At 36.1% G+C, this 21,457-nt stretch overlaps 1 protein-coding gene across 1 annotated transcript in view; it reads right to left on the minus strand.

Annotated features, from left to right (window-relative positions):
- The window catches only part of CCDC73 (coiled-coil domain containing 73), a 117,029-nt gene that overhangs the window by 39,365 nt on the left and 56,207 nt on the right, over window positions 1-21,457 (minus strand). Inside the window, exons 4-8 of the mRNA XM_040980055.1 lie at window positions 17,110-17,181; window positions 15,002-15,037; window positions 14,243-14,317; window positions 6,107-6,145; window positions 202-337 (exon numbers count right to left, since the gene is read on the minus strand). Of these exons, the coding sequence (XP_040835989.1) occupies window positions 202-337; window positions 6,107-6,145; window positions 14,243-14,317; window positions 15,002-15,037; window positions 17,110-17,181 (358 nt within the window). The remainder of the gene's footprint in view (window positions 1-201; window positions 338-6,106; window positions 6,146-14,242; window positions 14,318-15,001; window positions 15,038-17,109; window positions 17,182-21,457) is intronic.

A 21,457-nucleotide genomic window follows, 5' to 3' on the forward strand; every position in this document is an offset into this window, starting at 1 on the left:
AGAAAACATTACATTAATTATACATATCAAAGTAAGTATCACTAATATGGACAGGGAAAAAGTGCCAATGAAATGTATATGGTTACACTTAATTTAGTATCCATTAAATTGTCATTCATCTATACTTGCATCAGATAAACTTGATTATAATAAGTCCACCTAAACATTCCTTACTGAACATTTATATAAGATAGAACTTACCATTTTGTTCCAACTTGTCATGATTTTCTTTCACCAATCCAAATTGACCAGTTATTGTAGTATAGTATTTCTCAATTTCATTCAGTTGTTTATGATAATCTTCTTTAGCCAGAAGATGTAACTGGACTTTTTGTTCCTGTTATAGAGATAAATTTTAAATCTTACACATGTAGCATATGCACATACAATATATTCTGTGGTAAACTGTTACTAATAATTTATCATAAATAAATGTCAACAAAAGTATTCTCTGAGAATACCTTTTGCAAGTAACAAAACAGTCACTTTAGATTCTGTTTCCATTGTTTATAGTATCTTTTTCAAAAATTAACTTGCGGGCCTAGCGGCATGGCCTGGCAGATAAAGTCCTTGCCTGGCATGCACCAGGATCCCATATGGGTGTCAGTTCTAGTCCCGGCAGCTCCACTTCCCATCTAGCTCCCTGCTTGTGACCTGGGAAAGCAGTCAAGGACAGCCCAATGCTTTGGGACCCTGCACCCATGTGGGAGACCGGGAGGAAGTTACTGGCTCCTGGCTCCAGATTGGTGCAGCACCGACCATTGCGCTAACCTGGGGAGTAAATCTTCCTCTCTGTCTCTCCTCCTCTCTGTATATCTGGCTTTGTAATAAAAATAAATCTTTAAAAAAACTAAAAAAAAAAAAAATAAATTTGCCTGATTTATAAAAAAAATTCAATCAGTCTAGCACTATAGAAATACTATACTGCAAAGTGTGAGGGAAAGTAAAGTAATAGTTTAAATATTTTAGGAAATAGCTTTCTGTTTTTGTAAATTATCTGTTAAGTGGGACCCAACTAGATACTGTTTTGATTCTTTGCCCTTTTATTTTATTAGCATAATTTTTACATGCCTCATTAACCTATAGGTAATTTTTCTGAAATTAATTTTAATGAACATAGTTCCTATTCACTGGATTAAAATGTAAATCCCAAGGCACATATCTTACAGTCACAGAGATACAATACAATACAATACAATATAATGGAAAATCTACTTAACTAGAACACCTGTAATACAATGAGCCTCCAAAGCTTGTAGCCTCAGGAGCTACTTTTGCTACACTGAGCAATATAACTTTAATGCTAAAAAGAAATTTAATAGGGTCCATAATACTTTTATCATTAACACTAATAATTTTAACATTATTTTAAATGTTTTAACCGCACTTGACATTAGCAGAGTTACTGATTCACAATTTTTTTCAGCTGCTTCGGCTCCCATAATGACCAAGACTAAACAAAGAACAGTGCAGATCCCTCAACTGGCACTTAATATTGTTTTCTAAATCAATCATTATTACTCATGGTGCTCCAACAGTGGAAATCAATTTGATTTCTCCTAACCACAATACATTTCACTCATCAAGTATCACTACAATTTACTGGCAATTCAAATGGCTGCCTTTTTGTGTTGTGGCAGTTCACTTCCTGTCCAGTCCTGTCCAGTATGACCTTTGAAAGCAATAGATGACCCAAGGCCTTAGACACCTGCACCAACATGGGAGACCTTGAAGAAGCTCCTAGCTTCAAATTAGCTCAGCTCCACTGTTCCAACTTGTTCTTAGCATGTATTGGTATCTAATATGCTATGTATTTTAACTTGTTTATAGTGCTTGTTATCTTCCTAAGAAGTTAAGCTGGGTGGGATGTTTTAGTTCCATTTTTGTCTCAATATGTATAATGTTTTACCTATATTAAATATTTGTTGAGGAAATTAATCATAATTAATCAGCTCAGTTATGACCACTGTAGCCATCTGGGAGTGAATCATCAGTAAATGTTTGAGGAGACAATATGGTTATGCCAATTAAACATTACTCTTTTCATCCCTATGGAGTGACTCATATTTTTTTCTTTTGCACAAGTTTACTACTTAATGCGAGGACTTAACAGGAAAATAATGCCAAGATTTACTGCTTCTAAATACATGTATACCTCATTTTGAAGCAATGTAGTCTATGAAAACAAAGATTAGAAGTAAAAAAGTGCACAAATAATGCTGTGTGTGTGCATACAGCCTTAGGTTACACTTCATACAGAAAGGAAATAATTTTAGAATAATATTTATACACAACTGCCTAGAAATATATTTACTAACAAAAGTCATAAGTGCATATTTCCCTATTATCATTTTTATTTCAGGAGACTACTTTGAACACCTTTAGAAATAAAATTTCTCTTTAAAATGATTAGACTATGAATAAATTACAGGGGAAAAGATCAAAATTCAAAAGAAAAAATATTTACAATTTTGCAATTTACATTTTAATATTTTCAATGTGAGTCAAAATTGAATACAGCTACAAAACTGAAATTTTTTAAAATCAATGGCATCTTTCATAAGATCTTTACCTATTTAGTAAGGAAAAAGAATAGGTATAAACCACCGAAAAGAATCAAAGTTATGTGGCAAGCACTTGAATATCAATTAAGATGCTGCATGGATAACTCACTTCCTATCATGCTCGGTTTGAGTCTTGGCTCCTCCTCTCAGCCACCTTGCAGCTAATACCCACATGAGAAGCAGGAGGTGTGATTCAAGTACTGGGAACCCCACCTTCATGCAGGAAACCCAGGGTTGAATCCCAGGCTTCTGGCTTCAGGCTGGTCCAGATCTAATAATTTTAAGTATTCAGGCAGTGAAATAATACATGGAAGATCTATCACCATATCTATCTCCCTTCTTCTAATAAAATGAAAATAACTAACAAATTCAACATAAACAATATAGTTCAAGATTGTTTTAAAAAACAGAAAACTGGGGCCAAGGCCGCGGCATAGCATATGGCATTGGTTGAAGTCCCAGCCACTCTACTTCTATCCAGCTGCCTATTCATGGCTGAGAAGGCAGTGGAAATCGCCTCAGGTCCTTGTAGAACCAGAAGAAAATCTTGGCTCCCAGCTTTGGACCTGCCCAACTCCAACCGTGGTGACCATATAGAAATGCACCACTGGATGAAAGATCTTTCTAAGTCTGCCTTTGCAATAAAAAAAAAAAAATCTTAAAAAACAGGGCGCAGCATGGTATCCTAGTGGCTAAGGTCCTCACCTTGCACCCCAGGATTCCGTGTAGGCGCTCATTTGTTCATATCCCAGCTGCCCCACTTCCCATCCAGCTCCCTGCTTGTGGCCGGGGAAAGCAATCAAGCAGAGCCGAGTCCTGGGACCCTGCACCCGCATGGAGATCCGGAAGAAGCTCCTGGCTTTGGACTGGTTCAACTCGAGCCATTGTGGCTTCTTGGGGAGTGAATCGGCAAATGAAAGATCTTTCTGTCTATCCTTCACTCTGTAAATGTGACTTTACAATAAAAATAAATAAATCATTAAAAAACATTCTGGTAGCCAATCTATTGTTAAATCTTTTTTAAAAAAACACAACCTTTGACAGCTATATAAAGTTACACAGCTAATGTGTGTGTATGCATACACAAACATATAGAAAAATCTTAGAACTATTTCTAGACAAGTCTTCAATCTAAAAAACACTCTGCTTGAAAGGAAATATATATTTCTTCCAAACCATATCAAAATCCTCAATACTGAAACTTTTGTTGAAAAAAAAACAAAAAAATTCTTTAAAGAAAAGTAATGATACCAAAAGCAAAAATAAAAAACAGAAATAAAATACAACTTTTAAGGTTTGGTGAGTTTTTATTTTCTTCATTAAGCTGTCTTAGCTACTCATTTATATAACACAGCTACTATAAATTCAACTACATAACATAAGCATTTATGCAGTAGTCACTGAATACAACAGGAGAGATTTTCATCAATGACCAGTCACAGTAATGATTAAATTATGATCTGAAGTAAAATCTCTTTTTTCAAAAAAGATTTATTTTATTTTTATTTTATTTTATTTATTTTATTTATTTTATTTTATTTATTTATTTATTTTATATTTATTTTATTTTATTTTATTTTATTTTTATTGGAAAGTCAGATATACAGAGAGGAGGGGAGACAGAGAGGAAGAACTTCTGTCTGTTGATTCGCTCTCCAAATGAGCACAATGGCTGGTGCTGTGCTGATCCGGAGCCAGGAGCCAGGAGCCTCCTCCAAGTCTCCCATGTGAATGCAGGGTCCCAAGACCCTGGGCCATCCTCCACTGCTTTCCCAGACCACAAGCAGGGAGCTAGATGGGAAGTGGAGCAGCTGAGACATGAAGCAGCACCTACATGGGATCCCAGTGTGTGCAAGGCAAGGACTTCAGCCACTAGGCTATCACACTGGGCCCAAAATAAAGCATCTTTAACATGATTTATTGAATTATTTTTATTGGTAATAATTTGGGTGTTTAGCAGGTGACAAATTTTTCTGATAATTATGTCAATCTACTGAGGCACCTATCAATACCTCTACAAGAAATTTAGCTTAGTGAATTCCTGGAAATCTGAAACTGATTAATTTTTAAGAATTTCCTTTAGTCTTGCTCATGGAGTCAAGTAACAGAAAAGAATAATGCAATGCTTTGAATAATAAGAGTAAATAAATTACTGAAAGCTGTGTAATCCTTGGAATACAGAAAGAAATCTGAATAACAATGGAAAATGAATAAAGGTAAGATAATTTAGAAAACATATTTTTGACTTTTAAATCAAAAATACAAATAGCCTGCAAAAGTGGATACAAAAATAGTATATCAATATAAAAATGTATATGCCAATATATAAAATTATGCCAACATCCTGAACTGTCCAAAAATACTGAAACTCAAGTAACACTGTTTAAAAAAAAAAAATCAGTTTTGCAGGTTAAGTGGTTGTAATTCATGTAATGAAAAGCTCAAAAGTGACTCAAAAAACCACTAAGTATATTATATTTCCACTTTTGTTAAGATCACAAGTATTCATCTGATGAAATTCCCAAGTAGAATAAAATAAAACACACTCTATGTTGCCTTTGAACTTGTAGCCTTATTTCCCAGGCCAAAGGGCACATTATTCAATTTCACTGTATTTTGTGTAAAATCACTGTAGCGTTAAAGATGACTTTCAGTACAAATGTCATGGTACTTAAAGCTAAACCAAGACCTAGTTTTTCAGCTTCTCAATTAAAATCACAGTTTAAAATAGTCTGACAACATTATCTTTATTCTTTTCCAGCTGAACAGCAACAGAATTTTCACATCTTTTACTCAACCAAGCTTGGCATTCTTTGTACAATTCTTTCATTTTTCTAAAATGCCAAAATACTTTCAAGAACCAAAATACTTTTTATGCTTAATGTCATGAAGAGTGATCTCTTGTTTCTTACTTATTATATAAAAGTCAAAATCAAAACTTAATCCTACTAGCTTTACAGCCAGCTGCAAAGAAGGAAAACTGTAAGAGTGTAAGTACATCCAGGAAACCCTCTAAAGATTTAAAGGAATACAGAGCTTTACTCAATCAGAAACACAGGGGAAAAATTCTGTTCTGAATGAAACAATATCAGAAACAAACAATATCAAAGCAGACAGTTAAATTTTAAGATACAAAGCCAGACATGAATTTTAATATAAGAGAAGAATCCAGGAAAAAAAGGTATTAAAGAACACATCATACTCCAAATGTGGCTTCTTGAAATTTATTTTTTTAGGACACAATTAATAAAAGCATCATTTTAAACATTTTATCATTTTATAGCTTTTTAATATAAGATCTTATCAATAATTCATGAAACATGAAAATTATTTTACACTAAATTAGCACAACGTGATTTGGAAATGTATTTGTGAAATAACTGATTAGACATCGTATCTGAAGTTATAAGCCAGTTTTTAAAGACAATAACAACACCCAGTTTTAATTATTCTTTTTATGCTACATTTATATAAAAAATACTAAATATCTATATTATATATTAACCCAGATAAAGAGAGCACATATTTTGTAATTTCCTTACCATTTCACTCATTTTCTTCTGTAGAGAATATTTAGAAACCTTGAAAATATGTGAGAGACAAAATCATTAAAAAGCTTTACTATAAATTGCTTCGATATTAAGGTTACAAGCTATAAAATATGATATTGTCAATTACTTTTTAGTGATTTTCTTCAAAACTTTACTTACAATAACCCTCATCCATATAATAAAATTAATATATCCATATATTTATCCAAAACACATGTTTAGAGCACCAACTACTGCATCATGTTAACTACTGCCCAGGTTCCTGGCATACAGCAGTGAATTCAACAAAGTTCTGGACCCTCAGAAGTTTCTTAGTGGGTAAGGGTGGTAATCTAGGCATTTACTATTCCATATGGATGCCTTATTTAAGAACAGAAAAATACAAACTGTTTTAAACAAATAATTTCATAACCCAGAAACAACAGCCAAAACAAATACTTTAGTTCATCCAGCTCTTTCTCTGTACATTTATGTTTTAAAAAGGAACCAGTGGAAAGTGACAAGGATGAATGCATCGTTTTGTAAACTATTTTTATTTAACATAGAATAAAAAATCTTTTCATGACAAATCAATACATAAGTTTTTAATCGCTATGTATTAATTTAATTTACCTAGTCATTTTAACTTTTAGAGGCTGATGCAGTCTTTAATTTAGTTCTTCATTTTAGCAAGATAAAATTACAAGTAGAATTCCTAAGACTTGTTCATTTTTATAGGCTTCTCTAGAGGAGCTGACCAAGTTACAGTCCAACTAGCCACGTATGAGTGCTTGTTTTCTAAAGCTTTACTTATGACTGTTAAATTTCACACAAATTTAGACAGAATATAAATGTATCTTAACAGTTAAGATATTTGGGGCCCCACATCACAGTGCCTGGATTTGATTTCCAGTTCTTACCACACTGCTGGAGCCTAAGTTGATGGGTCTCTGCTACCTATATGGCAGACCTGGCTCACGTTCCTGGATCCAGTGCAACAGATCCAGCCCCAGTGCAGCACATTAGGGAGTAAACCAGTGGAAGAGCACTCATCTCTGCCTCTCAAATGTTTCAATTTTTAAAATACGTATATACATATATATGCATACACAAATACATGTGTATATATACACATAAACACACACATACAAATTATATGCATATGCAAACATATGTATATATATAAACATAGACACACACACACATATATATCAATTCGAAAGGCAATTACAGAGAGAGAAGCAGAGAAGAGAGAAATTTTCCATTTGCTGATTTACTTTCCAAATGACCACAAAGGCCAAGGTTAGGCCAGGCCATAGTTAAAAACCTAGAATTCCTTCCAGATCTCCCACATGGGTGGCAGGCACCCAAACACTAAGGAGCTGGACCAGCAGTGGACCAGTTAGGGCTTGAACCAGTGTTCTAATGTAAGACACTGGCATTGTAAGCAACAGCTTACCCCACAACACCACAGTACCAATCCTTGTAATATTTAATTGTAATAATTACATCACATTTTCTTTTATCTAATAATCAGAAAGGCAGATACAGAGAAAAGGAGATACAAAGAGAAAGATCCTCTCTCCACTAGTTCACCTCCCAAGTGACCGCAATGGCCAGAGCTGAGCTGATATGAAGCCAGAAGCCATGAGCTTCTTCTAGGTCTTCCACAGAGGGCAGGATCCAAAGGCCATCCTCTACTGCCTTCCCAGGCCACAAGTAGGGAGCTGGATGGGAAGTGGAGCAGCTGAGACAAGAACCAGCACTATATGGGATCCTGGCAGATCTAAGGTGAGGATTTAGCCATTAGGCTATTGTGCCAGGCCCTACATTGCATTTTCCATGAAATAAAATGTTTTAGCTACTGCCATGAATAAGTTTATACTTTTATTTCATTTTGGTGGAATGAATTGCAATTAATTTCAACAAATATTTAATTTTACTGTAAGTAAAATGTTGATGTTCACATCAAGAAAATAACAAAACCAAAATATCCTGTCCAGCTTAAATAAGCAATATATAAACAAGTTAAAATGTATAGTATATTGGAGATTGATACATGTAAGAAATAAATTGGGACATATCATTATCAGGAAAAACCCTTCTCAAAGCAACTTTAAAAGATTTGGGTAGAAGTAAGGGAGAACATTTCAGCAAATATAAAAACTTTAATATGGACCAATGCTCAGAATATTTAAAGAGCAGTAAGTAAACCAATGACTGCAAAAGTGTAAGCCAAGGCAAAGAACAATACATGAGTTCAAAAATGGTAAGGGAAGGGGACTCAAGCCATTATAGGTCCTTTGTAGTGTGACAGGGATTTGAGCTTTAATAATGCCTGAGGGGGAAAAAAGGTACTAGAAATTTCCTAACACTAATGTGACACAATATGGCTTACTCTCTCCAAAGAATCACTCTTTATGGGCCAGTGCTGTGATGCACGTTAAATTGCAGCCTGTAGTGCTGGCATCCTGCGTCCCAGCTGCTATATTGTCAATCCAGCTTCCTGCCATAATGTATCTGGGGAAACAGTGGAAAATGGCCCAAATCTTTTGGATGCCTGACACTGACCTAGGAGACTCAGAGGAAGCTCCCAGCTCCTGGTTCAGACTGGCCCAGTCCTGGGTGTTACAGCCAACTGAAGAATGACCAGCAGACGGAGGAGTCTCTGATGGGTTCAGGTCCAGCCATTTGCGGCCATTTGGGGAAAGAACCAGTGGATGAAAAAATCTTTCTCTGTGTCTCCTTATCTCTGTAAATCTTCCATTCTAATAAATTTTTTTTTAAATGTGTAAGACATTATAAAAAAAGACAAAAGTTGAAAAGCAACAAATATAATTTCTACAGAATAAAGATGTAGTGCTAAAATTAAAGACTTAATGGATAAGTAATATTGCAAATAAAACACTGAAGAACTAGTGAAGTAGAAGTCAGATATAAGAAAATCACATTAACATAGTAAACACAACGAAAGCACCAACATTTATTGGGAAAAATAATACTTGAAGCAATAATAGCTTAAATTTTTAAATACATATTCATTTTCACATTAAAAATAAATCTTAAAGTCATAGGAAATATGACACAGGGGAAACAGATAAATGATTAGTGCAAGCATTTTGCCTAGTGGTTAAAACACCTGCCTCCCATATCAGAGTTCCTGGGTTCAATTCCTGGTTGTGGCTTCTAACTCCAGCTTCCTACCACTCGAACCCCAGAAAGCAGCAGTGATAACTTAGGAAATTGATTTCCTGCCCCACACATGAAAGACAAGATGCTTCCAGCTCTGGCTTGGTCCATCCTACCTCTTGCAAGTATCTGGAGAGTAAATTGAAAGAGGAACCTAGTAGACGCTCTACATCTTTACACAACAAATACGAATTTTTTTTTAATTACTATTGTAAGCCATTCAGGAAGCTGTGGGAAGGAAGATGATTTTTAAAAACTTAGGTTCACAACAGCTCAAGAGGAAAAGTACACAGAAATACCATAGACCCTACAAACAGCGGGAAAGCCTCCCTGATTATCAACTTCCTTCACAAGAGGATGCATCAACTTACTGAAACTTCTCATTGCACTATTTCTTTTGTATTGACAAGGTTAACAACATTTGTTTTCTAACCACAATTAAGTCTTTCAAGATTTTTATAAGTTGATGTTAAAAACAGAAGACATACGTTTTATGATACTATAACCAATACAGTTACAGCTCAGTTCAGAGCCCAATAGGATGCTAATCCAACACCGCCTTCTCCATAGGCCAGAAAACTATCTGAAGAATGCCTTGACTATGATCAGAATCTAAATATCTTCTCTTTTGTGATTCCATCATCTGCTCAAAATCATTTCAAATTTGAATTCGCTTTATATTTTTCTTACACAATCATCTCTGTTCCCAGAACCTAATAAACATTTTCTATTTTTTCTTGAAACTAGAACAGAGATTCTTTATTATATCACAAATATCCTCCAGCCTCCTAATTTACTCTGCGACTTTTAATCAATTCTGTTCTTTCTCTTGGAACAATTTCTTTTTCTTGGAACTCACTTTCTTTGTGCTAAATTTGGCTTACTTTGTTCAAGGAGTGAAAGAATTGATTTCATGAAAATGTGTTTAATTTTGGTAATATATTAACATCCAAAATTATTTACAAATTAAATATAACTCTAGTCAACCTGATCTTGGGAGAAAATAAAAAAAGACAGAAGCATTATGTTACCTGACTTAAAATACGCTAAAAAGCTAACTAAAACAACATGGAAGCGACATAAAAACATATCTATAAACCACTGGAGTAGATAAGAGACATGAAAGTAAAAGTCATACATGTATGTGTGTGTGAATGTATGTATGTATAAATGTATATATGTGTGTATATATATATATATAACTAATTTTTGACAAAGTGATAACAATACACATTGAAAAAACAAGTCTTCTTAATTAAAGGGGTTTGGAAAATTGGATATCCACATGAAGAAGGATGAAATGGGAACCTATCTTTCACTATGCACAAGAATCAATTCAAAAACAATTAATCTAAATATGAGATGAAATTTTCAAACTATTAAGAGAAAACATACCAGGACATTGGAAAGGGCAAAAATGCTCCAGATCAGATACACCAGAATACATAACATAAACAAATACAACGTCAAAACAATGAGCTACTGTACAGCAAAGGAAACAGTCAACAGGGTAAAGAGCAAATCTATAGGAGAAAGTATTTGTGATCTATATATCTTATAAAGTGTTAATACCCAGGATAGAACTCAAACTCAGTAGCAATAAATAAATATATATGATTTTTAAATTAGCAGTAAGGAACTGGCACAGTGGTACATCAAGTTAAGCTGCCACTTGCAACACCAGCATTCTACATTAGAGTACAGGTTCAAGTTCTGGCTGCTCTGCTCCCTTCTAATCCCCCTAGGAAGATAGCAGAAAATGGCCAAAGTACTTTTGCCCCTGCCATCCAAGCGAGAGATCAGATTGGAGCTTTTGGATACTAGCTTTGGCCTGGCCCAGCTCTGGTCCTTGTGACCATTTGGGGATTTAACCAATGGGTGAAAATTGGAATCACTCTCGCTCTTCCCTTCTCTTGCTCCTATTCCTCCTTCCTTCTCTCTATCTCTGCTTCTTTCTCCCTATTTCTGCCTTCAAATAAATACATCTTTTAAAAAGTGAACCACAAATCTAAGAAGACATTTCTCAAAGGAAGACATGCAAGTGGCCAACTAGTGAGTGAAAAAACACTTATCATCACTAACCATCAGAGAACTATAAATCAAATTACAAAATGAAATATCACATCATTCTAATTAAATTTGACAAAAGGATAAAAGACAGCAATTGTGGAGAGGGTGTAGAGGAAAGTAAACAGACTGTGAGTGGGAGGGAAAATTAGTACAGCCATTGTGGAAAACAGAATGGAGGTTCTTCAAAAGCCTAAAAAGAGAACCACCAATCTTACAATCCAGCAATCTTCCTCATGGGAAATGAAATTCACCTGTCAAAGAGACATCCATACTCCCATGTTTACTGCAGCACTATTCCCAGTACCTAAGAAATGGAAGCAAGCTAAGTGTTCACCTATTGATGAATGGGTCAAGAAAATGTAGTACCCATACACAATGGAATATTACCCAGCCATAAAAATGACAAAATGCACATACAAATTATGAAATATTATTTCATAGAAGTGATCATTTATTTTACTAACAATTATTATGATAATAACCTCCATGATTTGAGAAGGTTTTACTTCAAAATGAGCAGACTCAACTACAGCTTTCTTTTTTTTAAGATTTATTATTTTCATTAGAAAAGCAGATATACAGAGAGGAGGAGAAACAGAGAGGAAGGTCTTCCATCCCATGACTCACTACCAAAGTGGCCACAAAGCTGGATCTGAGCCATTCTGAAGTCAGAAACCAAGAACTTCTTCCACGTCTCCCATGTGGGTAGAGCAGCCCAAGGCTCTGGGCTGTCCTCAACTGCTTTCCCAGACCACAAGCAGGGAGCTGGATGGGAAGTGGGGCTGCTGGGATTAGAACTGGTGCCCAAATGGGATCCCAGTGCATTCACTGCGAGAACTTTAGCCACTAGGCTATCGTGCCAGGCCTTCAACTACGGATCTTTCAACCACAAAACTTGAAAGATAATGTGCTATTCACCATCCAATCACACATTTGAAGAATCTACCTAGGTTAAAATCTTAAATTAAGAAAAGCAGCAGAGTAGGCATGCAGCCTAATGGTTAAGATGCCTACATCCACGTCAGAGTCCCTGTGTTTGATTTCCAGTTCTAGCCGCTAATTCCACCTTCTGCCAGATCCTGGGTGGGAGTAAGGCTGCCTCAAGTATTTGGGTTTCTGCTACCCTCATAAGAGATTTAGCTTACTGTGTTCATGGCACCCAACTTCCTTGGCCACTGTGGGCTTTTAGGGAGTGAACCAGCAGTTAAGAATGCTTTCAAATAAATTAAATATATATTTTTAAAAGGAAGGATTTGAACCCCTATAATTTGCTTCAACAGCTACATAATCATCATGTCATTCTCAACAGACACTGATAAATATTACATTATTTTTGTCAATTTTATCAGTTTAAGTTTCTGTCTTTATGGTACAACCATTTCTATTAGGACTTCAAGACATTACATCATCTGTCATAGAAGAACTTCATTTTCATGACCAAATCCTAATAAATGTATTCTTAATCAGCTTAATCAGCTCCGTACTTCTTCATTTTGTTTCATTACTAATATCAACAAGTACCATAAACATTCAAAAAGTGGTGGAACAGGGCTCCACTTCTGAACTAATTTCCTGTTTATGGCATTGGAAAGCAGAAGACGATGGCCCAAGGTTTTGGACGCCTACACCCATGTGGAAGACCTGGAAGCAGCTCCTGGCTCCTAGCTCTGGACTGGCCCCTGAGGAGTGAACAATGGAGGAACACCTGTCCCTCCCCGCTGAGCAGTGTAGCCATCTGTGGAGTGAACCAGGGGTTGGAAGACCTGTCCCTCCCTCTGAGCACTGTAGCCATCTGTGGAGTGAACCAGGGGATGGAAGACCTGTCCCTTCCTCTGAGCACTGTAGCCATCTGGGAAGTAACCAGGGGATGGGCAATCTCTGTCTTTCTCTCTGTAATTCTGCCTTTCAAACAAAAATAAATAAAATGTTTTTAAAATGTTTTGTTCTTTGTAATACATTACACTTTGAAATTGTAAAAATATCTCCTACTCCAGTCTTTCTTTCTTCTACTTTTTATTACATGTTTTTGTTTTCAAAGTACAACGTAAGTTACAAAGGGGCAGATATTTTTATCTTGTTTATTCCATGCTGTATTGCCAAAGACGTTCAATAAATATATATTCAATGAATTATTAATTGCATAATTCTGTACTCTCTACAAGACTTGGAGCTTCAGAGGGAAAATGTTGTTTTCTTAGGCTGTGTATGCAGAAAACAAGCACAGTGATTAGCATAATGCAAAGATTCAATTAATGCTTTTAAAGATCTAAAGTAAATGTTATAATAAATAGACCTGGGGCCAGTGTGGTGGTATAGCATCTTACTCTCCCCTGTGATGCCAGCATTCCATATGGGCACAGCGTGAGTTGCGGGGCTCCACTTCAAAAACAGCTCCTGTTTGTAGCCAGGGAAAGCAACGGAGCATGGCTCAAGTCCTTGAGTCCCTGCATCCACGTAGGAGACCCTCAGGAAACCCTTGGTTCCTGACTGGATGGGCTCAGCTCCAGCCACTGCAACCCCTTGGGGAGTGATCCAGGAGCACCATAGGTCTGTCTTTCTCTCTTCTTCCTGAATCTTCCTCTAAAACTAAAACTAACTAAACAGGTCTGATTTTTCTCATGTATGAAGTATTAAAAGCTATATGTGTTTAATTATATAGGAAATAATAAGTTACTTTAATATTCCCTTTTAAATTAAAAGATGAAGGAAGATTTGAAACTTGAATTTGAAAGACTCCTAGGAAAAACATACCTATGTTAAAGTATGGAATGCATCATTCATGAATTTTTCTCTGCTTTGCTTTGGTACCTTACTTACCTGATTAACGATACTTAACTGATACAATGCTAAAATACAAATTATTCTTTAAGTAATACTAAGCTATTTTACCTGTAGTGTTTTTAATGTTTCTTTCAACCCTTCAATTTCTTTTTCTTTTATCTCCGTAGCTAGTTGAAATTTTCCCTAGAAGTAAAAAAGCATATTTCAATACTTTCAAATGTAAACATTATAATAAAAGAACATGAAGAGCTCAAGAGCCAAAACCTCTACTTTAAACCCAATTTGTTATGGGCTTCAACCCAGTAACCACTCTATAAATTACACACACAAGGCAGGACCAGTAGATGTAGTGGACTTACACATTTTAACTATTAACTATTACACATGGGTGCATTTATACTTTGAGTATAAGGATATGGAAGAACTTTCAAAGAAGATCTTCTGCTAAAATTAAACTATAAGTTACATTACTAATGATATAGTCATTGATATAGATTTTCATAAATATCTCGGTTTGTTAGTTGTTATCTCCCTTTACCAGTTGGTCTGCACTCAAAATCATTTAGTATTTTTTTAAGTAATTACGTTGAAATAGCACTAAAACATACAGTTAATAGAAATATTGCAGTAGAGTAGAAACAACATTAATTTGAGGCACAAAAGGTCTGGGTTCCAGTTCAAGATTTGCCACAGCCAATAGTTAAAACATAAATTTCAGAGGTCAAGTAACACAATTATCTTGGGTTCCTTCTATTTTCAAGATTTTAACCCATGGGCTTCATTAGTCTACTAAGGTCTTTTCTACTATACAGAACAGATGATAATTAATCGCACTTAGCTATGACAAATTATTTTTAAAATACATACCTTTTCTTCTTCTAAGGCACATATCTTCATTTGAAACTTCATTTGACAGACAATTTTTAAAAGGAAAACAGAAGTCAGTATATGTTAACTGATTTACACTAGGTTAATGACACTGCAGAAACATTCTACATGTCTGTTATTTGAACTTAATGTAACGTGACTATGCTTTCACATTCACAAAAGAAAAATATAAAAGCAAAAGGCCAGTGAACAGAATAAACAATAACACTGATTAGACATACTAATAGCTTTACTCTACAAATTCTAAGTTTTTTCTACTCCTAAGTAATAGTATTATTTTCTGAATGCATAATTTTATGAAATCAATATCATTTGTTTTTATACTAGCAGTATTGATGTTCTGAAAAAAATTAAATTCATGTGACAATTTAACAAATGACTTTTCAAACCTTTTTAAAACAGCATGTATGCAAAAGGAAAACATGTATTAAGCATCATTAGGTTTTGAACAAAACTGTCAAGAAACAAAACCTTGGGAATTGTCCTAGCTCGTTTTCCAAATTACTCACATTCAAGACCCCTTAAAAACAAATTTGGGGCCCAAAGCGGTAACCTAGTGGCTAAAGTCCTCACTTCGCACACTCCAGGAATCCATAAGGGCACTGGTTCTAATCCCAATAGCCCACTCCCCTTCCAGCTCCCTGTTTGTGGCCTGAGAAAGCAGTTAACGATGGCCCAGAGCCTTGAAACCCTGCATCCCCTCTATGGGAGACCCTGAAGAAGCTCCTGCCTCCTGGGTTTGGCTCAGCTCAGAGCTCTGGCTGTTGCAGCCACTTGGGGAGTGAATCATCAGACAGAAGATCTTTTCTCTCTGCCTCCTCTTCCTCTCTGTAAATCTGACTTTCTAATAAAAATAAATAAATCTTTAAAAAAAAATTTTAAGGAACACAAGAGTATTTTCTCTTCAAAATTTCAGGTCACTGTGTGTTTTTACCTTGACTACAGTCCCCTGTGGCAGGAAAAACTGTACTTGCTCCCCCAAAACACTGTGCCTCCCTTTTGGCTTCTGATTCCTCTGATTCCTTACCGTTTAATTAAAACCCATAACTGGGTCTATTTCAGATTAAATGAAGAAAATCCATCATTTGTTTTTAACAAATTTATACTAAGATATAAATTATCAATAACCTTAAACTACTAGACTTAAATAGGTTTAATTCTATATGTGAATTTCTTTTTTCTAAATATACATACTTGTATGAAGATCAAGACAAATAAATTGAAGGGAAAAGGAAGACAAAACAAGGATTGTAGGTCAAATGGAAAGAAAAAATTTCCACAGCACAATTTTACATGAGCACATTTTCTTAAACTAATATTGTCTAATTGCACACTGAATAGAAATTTGAAGTAGTAAAGAAGAGCTATAGAATTTGAATTAATTTGAATACACTGCTATTAATTTGCTTTAAATTTTTTCCTCCATTTTTCTACCAGTCTTTCTTCGTTACTGATGTTTTGATATTTATGGAGTTTTAGCATTTGACAATTTCCTCTATTTATACTTTACACCTCCCTACATGCATCTCGGCTCTTTGTCTATATCAGGACTCTGTAGGGAAGATGCTAGATACTTAGGGAAAAGGGAAGAGAAAGAATGAACACACACAAATCTTACACAAATTATTTAAAGGAAAGGTGAGAATATGTCTCTCCACATCCATAAAAGTTTCACTGTTACAATTCAAACTGTCTGTATTCATTTCCCATGAACCAAAATACCCATCTTTCCTTTTTTTTTTTTTTTTTGTCTTCTGTGGGTTTGAAAATACTCAGAAGAGAGAAAAGAGGGGGGCAGGACAGCATGATGCCTCAATTGGTTAATCCTCCCCTGTAAGCATCAGGATCCCATATAGGTGCTGGTTCCTATCTTGGCTGCTCCACTTCCCATCCAGTCCCCTGCTTTTAACCTAGAAAAACAACAGAGGATGGCAAAAAGCCCTGGGACCCTGCACCTGTGCTGGATACCCCGAGGAGGCTTCTGGCTTTGGACCAACTCAGCTCTGGCCAGTGCAGCCACTTGAGAAGAAGAAGAAAAGCAAATACGTACTTCATACTGAAGTGTTCGTCTATCCTTACGAAATTACCTGCTTTTTAAAAACTGCCATTGCTTCTCTGTGTTGCTTTATTAATGTTTCCTTCTGATTCTGCAGAGTTTCCTATTTTAAAAATTAAAATATAAATTCTAGCAATTCAAGTTTTAAATCATACTCAGGTTTACAATTTAAATAACAGTTAAATACACTTAATGCATGTATTATTTCAGGCTCTGGAAATGCAACTCTAAAACAATTTTTGTTTTGTCATGAAACTGTCATGTAAAAAATTTGCTTCCAGTTGCTTCTTCATGATAAAAGCATGTTACTTTTTCAATAAACTCTTGGCTTGATTAAAACTTCATTCAAGCACATACCTTTTAATCAAAAGTAATTCATTAGTACTCCCAGTATAAAAGCTGACTATATTTTTATGTCTGACAGAGACATCAGGTTTATTATTGCAGACATAATGCTCACAAGCTTATATACATTTCGTTAAATTCAATGAAATAACTTTTTTGCAAACCAAAACTATCACGAGGCATTTTCTAAAAAGCATGCATACATATGTTTTCATTCCATGCTTTTCTCTTTTCTTATCCATTTTTTGTCAAATTGTAGGTTTTATATTTTACTTTCAAAATAACTTTAAAACTGTTCTTTGGGGACCAGCACTGTGGTACAGCAAATTACACTGCCTCCAGCAATGCCAGAATCGATACGGGTGCCTAGAAATGCAGGTCGCCCAAATACTTGAGCCTTTACCACCCACGTGAGAGATGTGGATAATGTTCCTGGCTCTGCTTCTGCATGGCCCAGCCTGGTGGTGAATCAATGGATGAAAGATTTTTCTGCCTTTCCCTCTCTTTGTAACTTCTACTTAAAAAAAAAAAAAAGATTGGTTCTAATATCATCACTAAAAATTCCTTAGGTCAAAAAACGGTAGTTAGCCAGATTTTCCCATTATTGGCCTCCAGATTTCTAAATGCTTCCATTCACCAATTTTCTGGTTTATCTACTGGCCTCTTATAATGACAGATCCAAGTTAAGCATTCTTGCCACATATCTCCTCCTATTCTTTTAACACACTTAAAATTGTGCCTTCAATCAACAGTCATTACCCATTTGTTATCATTATATATTATTTATTCTCCTAGATTATTTGTTTTTCTTAAGTCAGTAATTACTTTTCAGGCATTTCAATTCTCACAGCTAATTTAAAAATGTGTAGACATGGCAAGCATTCAGCCAGCAGTTAGGACACCAGTTAAGATGCCTGTGCCCCACATCAAAGTGCCTGGGTTTGATTCCCAGCTCTAGCTCCAGACTCCAACTTCCCGCTTAGGCAGATCCTGAGAGGCAGTAACAACGCTCTAGTAACTGAGTTCCTACCATCCAGATGGGAAATCCAGCTTGAGTTTCTGGCTCCCAGCTTCAGCCTGCCCTAGTTCTGGCTGTTGTGGGCATTTAAGAAGTGCACATCAATGAATAGAAGCTTGTCTGCTTTCTTTCTCCCAGGCAATTTTTTTAAATATACATATGCATATAACAGTGCCTCTTCCCAGACAGGCCCAAACAACTGTTCCAGGCCCAGCACAATAGCCTAGTGGCTAAATTCTTGCAGGCACCTGGATCCAACATGGGTGCTCCACTTCCCATCCTCCTCCCTGCTTGTGGCCTGGGAAAGCAGTGAAGGAGGACCAAAAGTCTTGGGACCCTGCACCAGCATGGGAGACCCAGAAGAAGCTCCAGGCTCCTGGCTTCAGATCAACTCAGCTCCAGTCATTTGGCACCCATTTGGAGAATGAACCAGTAGACAGAGGATTTCTCTCTGTGTCTCTCCTTGTCTCTGTAGATCTGTCTTGCCAATAAAATAAATACATCTTTTTTTAAAATTGCTTCGAATTCACAGATTAAAAAAAAAGAGTGGGGAAGATAAAATGAAAAGATGATCCCAAGAATAATGTAAAAAGTCCCAAAGTGCATAGGAAACCAGATACGTTTAGAAAAGTTGTAGAGGAGACTATTCCCAAAGATTTTTCTATGAAAACAGAAAAAGTCCTGCAAGCAAGGAAGGAAAATAACATTCACAGATGACTTCAGAGAGATTCTTTAAATGGTAAATACTGAAGATGTGACTTCAATTCTCTCATCACTTTCTGTGAACAACCCTAAATACACACAGTTTATTACCACATCTCCAAAAAAGGCTTAAACCAAAACAGAATAAACTGACCGCCATGCAGATGTAAAAGCAAAATGTTCCCACTGTGGTCATCAAGCACCAAGAGAAACTTCTTACTAAAAACACCTAGGCAAATCAATGACCCTGCCTTGGGAGGAAAATATGTACTCCTTTCTTATTTTATTCTCAAACTTGTAAAGAGAACTTTCTCTAAATAGTAGAAAGACTGACTCCTTCACAGTCACTGAGCTACTGAGACAGTGGACACCTCTAATCGTCTGTACGGGCTCTCACTGTTTCACACTTTGAGTGTTACTGCAGACTTTGGGTTTCACAGATTTCTCAAGTCATTATCCCTCCATATACAACTTCAGTCTTCTAATGGAATCTCCCCCTCAGCAGCTAAACATGAGTAAGGATTCTGTTATTTAAAAATAATTCTTCGGGAAGGTCAGTGTTGTGGCCTCTAATACTAGCATCCCAAAGGGGCTCTGGTTTGTGACACTCTCCAATCCAATGTACCTGAGAAAGCAGTGGAAGGTGGTCCAAATGCTTGGGTCCCTGAACTCAAGTGGGAGATCCGGATTTAACTCCCAATCCTGGTTTTGGTTTGGTCCAGCCTGGCTGTTGCAGGCATTTGGGGAAAGAACCAGTATGTAAAAGATTAATCGACTGATAGATTGATATCTCTCTTTCCCTCTCTCTCTCTCTCTCTCTCTCTCTCCCCTCTTTTAATTCCTGCCTCCCTGTTTCCCTCATTCCTTCTTTGTAATTTTTTCACTGAACAGTCTTTTAAAAAAAAGACCTTGTTTACACTTGATAGTTCCTCATACTTTATAATCCTGTTGCTCACCAAAAACATATTTCTCAGCATTCAAGTTCACCTCCTATGCACTTCTACCACTTTCTCTCCCCATGCATCTCCACTCAATGTTCCAATACTTTAAGGCATGCTTAAAAAAAAAAGAGGGGGGCAATACTGTCTGATCTCATTTATATGTGAAATGTAAAAAAGTTCAATTTTCAGACATTGAGAATAAAATAGTGGTTACCAGAAGGTAAACAGTCTAGAGGGAATAGGGAAATATTGATCAAAGTGGACAAAGTTTCACTTAGGAAAACTTACAATGATGTTGGGGTATGAAGATTAAGCTGCCACCTGTAATGCCAGCATCCCATATAAACAAACATCAGTTTGAATACCAGCTGCTCTATTTCTAATGTGTCTGGAGAGGCAATGGAAGAAGGTCCAAGTGCTTGGGCCCATGCCACTTACAGTGAAGACACAGCTAGAATTGTTGGCTGTTGGCTATGGTCTGGTCTAGTCCCAACTATCGCGACCATGTGGGGAGAGAAACAGCAGGTTGAAGGTCTGTCTCTCCCTCTCTCTCTGTAACCCTCGTTCAAATAAAGTTTAAAATCTTAAATTTTTCTAAAAGAATATTTTTAAAGACAGATAAAAGAAAAATATAGGAAGAGCACATCCATTTCCTGGTCCAGTGTCAAATTCCTGCAGTACCTGGGTTGACATCTACAGCCAAAAGCATGGAATTCATTCTGGGTCTCCCACATAGATGACAAAGACTTCAACCAGCCTCTGTCTCCCTGGGTATGCATGAGCAGGGAGACACATGGAAGCCAAGCCAGTACTTAGACACAGAATGTAGGCTTCCCAAACAATGTCTTAACTGCTGCGCCAAATGCCCTTTCTGAAGTTCTTCATTTTTTTACAGTCTATTCATATTTTTCTATTACTCAAAAAAGGAAAATCCATAATGATGTATTCTCTGAGCAATGACTATGTCTCAAACAGATTTACTAGAAATGCTCTTTAAATTAAGTCTAGGTTTAATCTTATTTGTTGTGTAGGTCATACTTTGAAACTGAAATGGGAAAAATATTAGGCAGGATATACTGTGACAGTCTCAACTGACTCCTAAATTATGACTCATTACCAAAAGTAAAAGCAACCCAGATGACAAAACTTATCCTACTTAGCAAAGCTTGCCAACTGTTAGAGACAGAGAACTAAATTAACTGTAACAGCAGCTCTGCCTTTGGAATTCTGCAGAAATAATGAGTTTCTAACCTCAGAAGACCCAATTTCTAATTGTCAAGAATCTTAAGGCTCCAATGCTTCCCATGAGGGTGGTTATCATAATACCACATTTAAAAATAACAATAAAGCTAAAGGAAATGCCCTAGCCAACT

This window comes from Ochotona curzoniae, unplaced genomic scaffold (genome assembly GCF_017591425.1).
Source record: "Ochotona curzoniae isolate NIBS_2020 unplaced genomic scaffold, NIBS_Ocur_1.0 contig_3432, whole genome shotgun sequence".
In the NCBI taxonomy this organism is placed as follows: Eukaryota; Metazoa; Chordata; class Mammalia; order Lagomorpha; family Ochotonidae; genus Ochotona; species Ochotona curzoniae.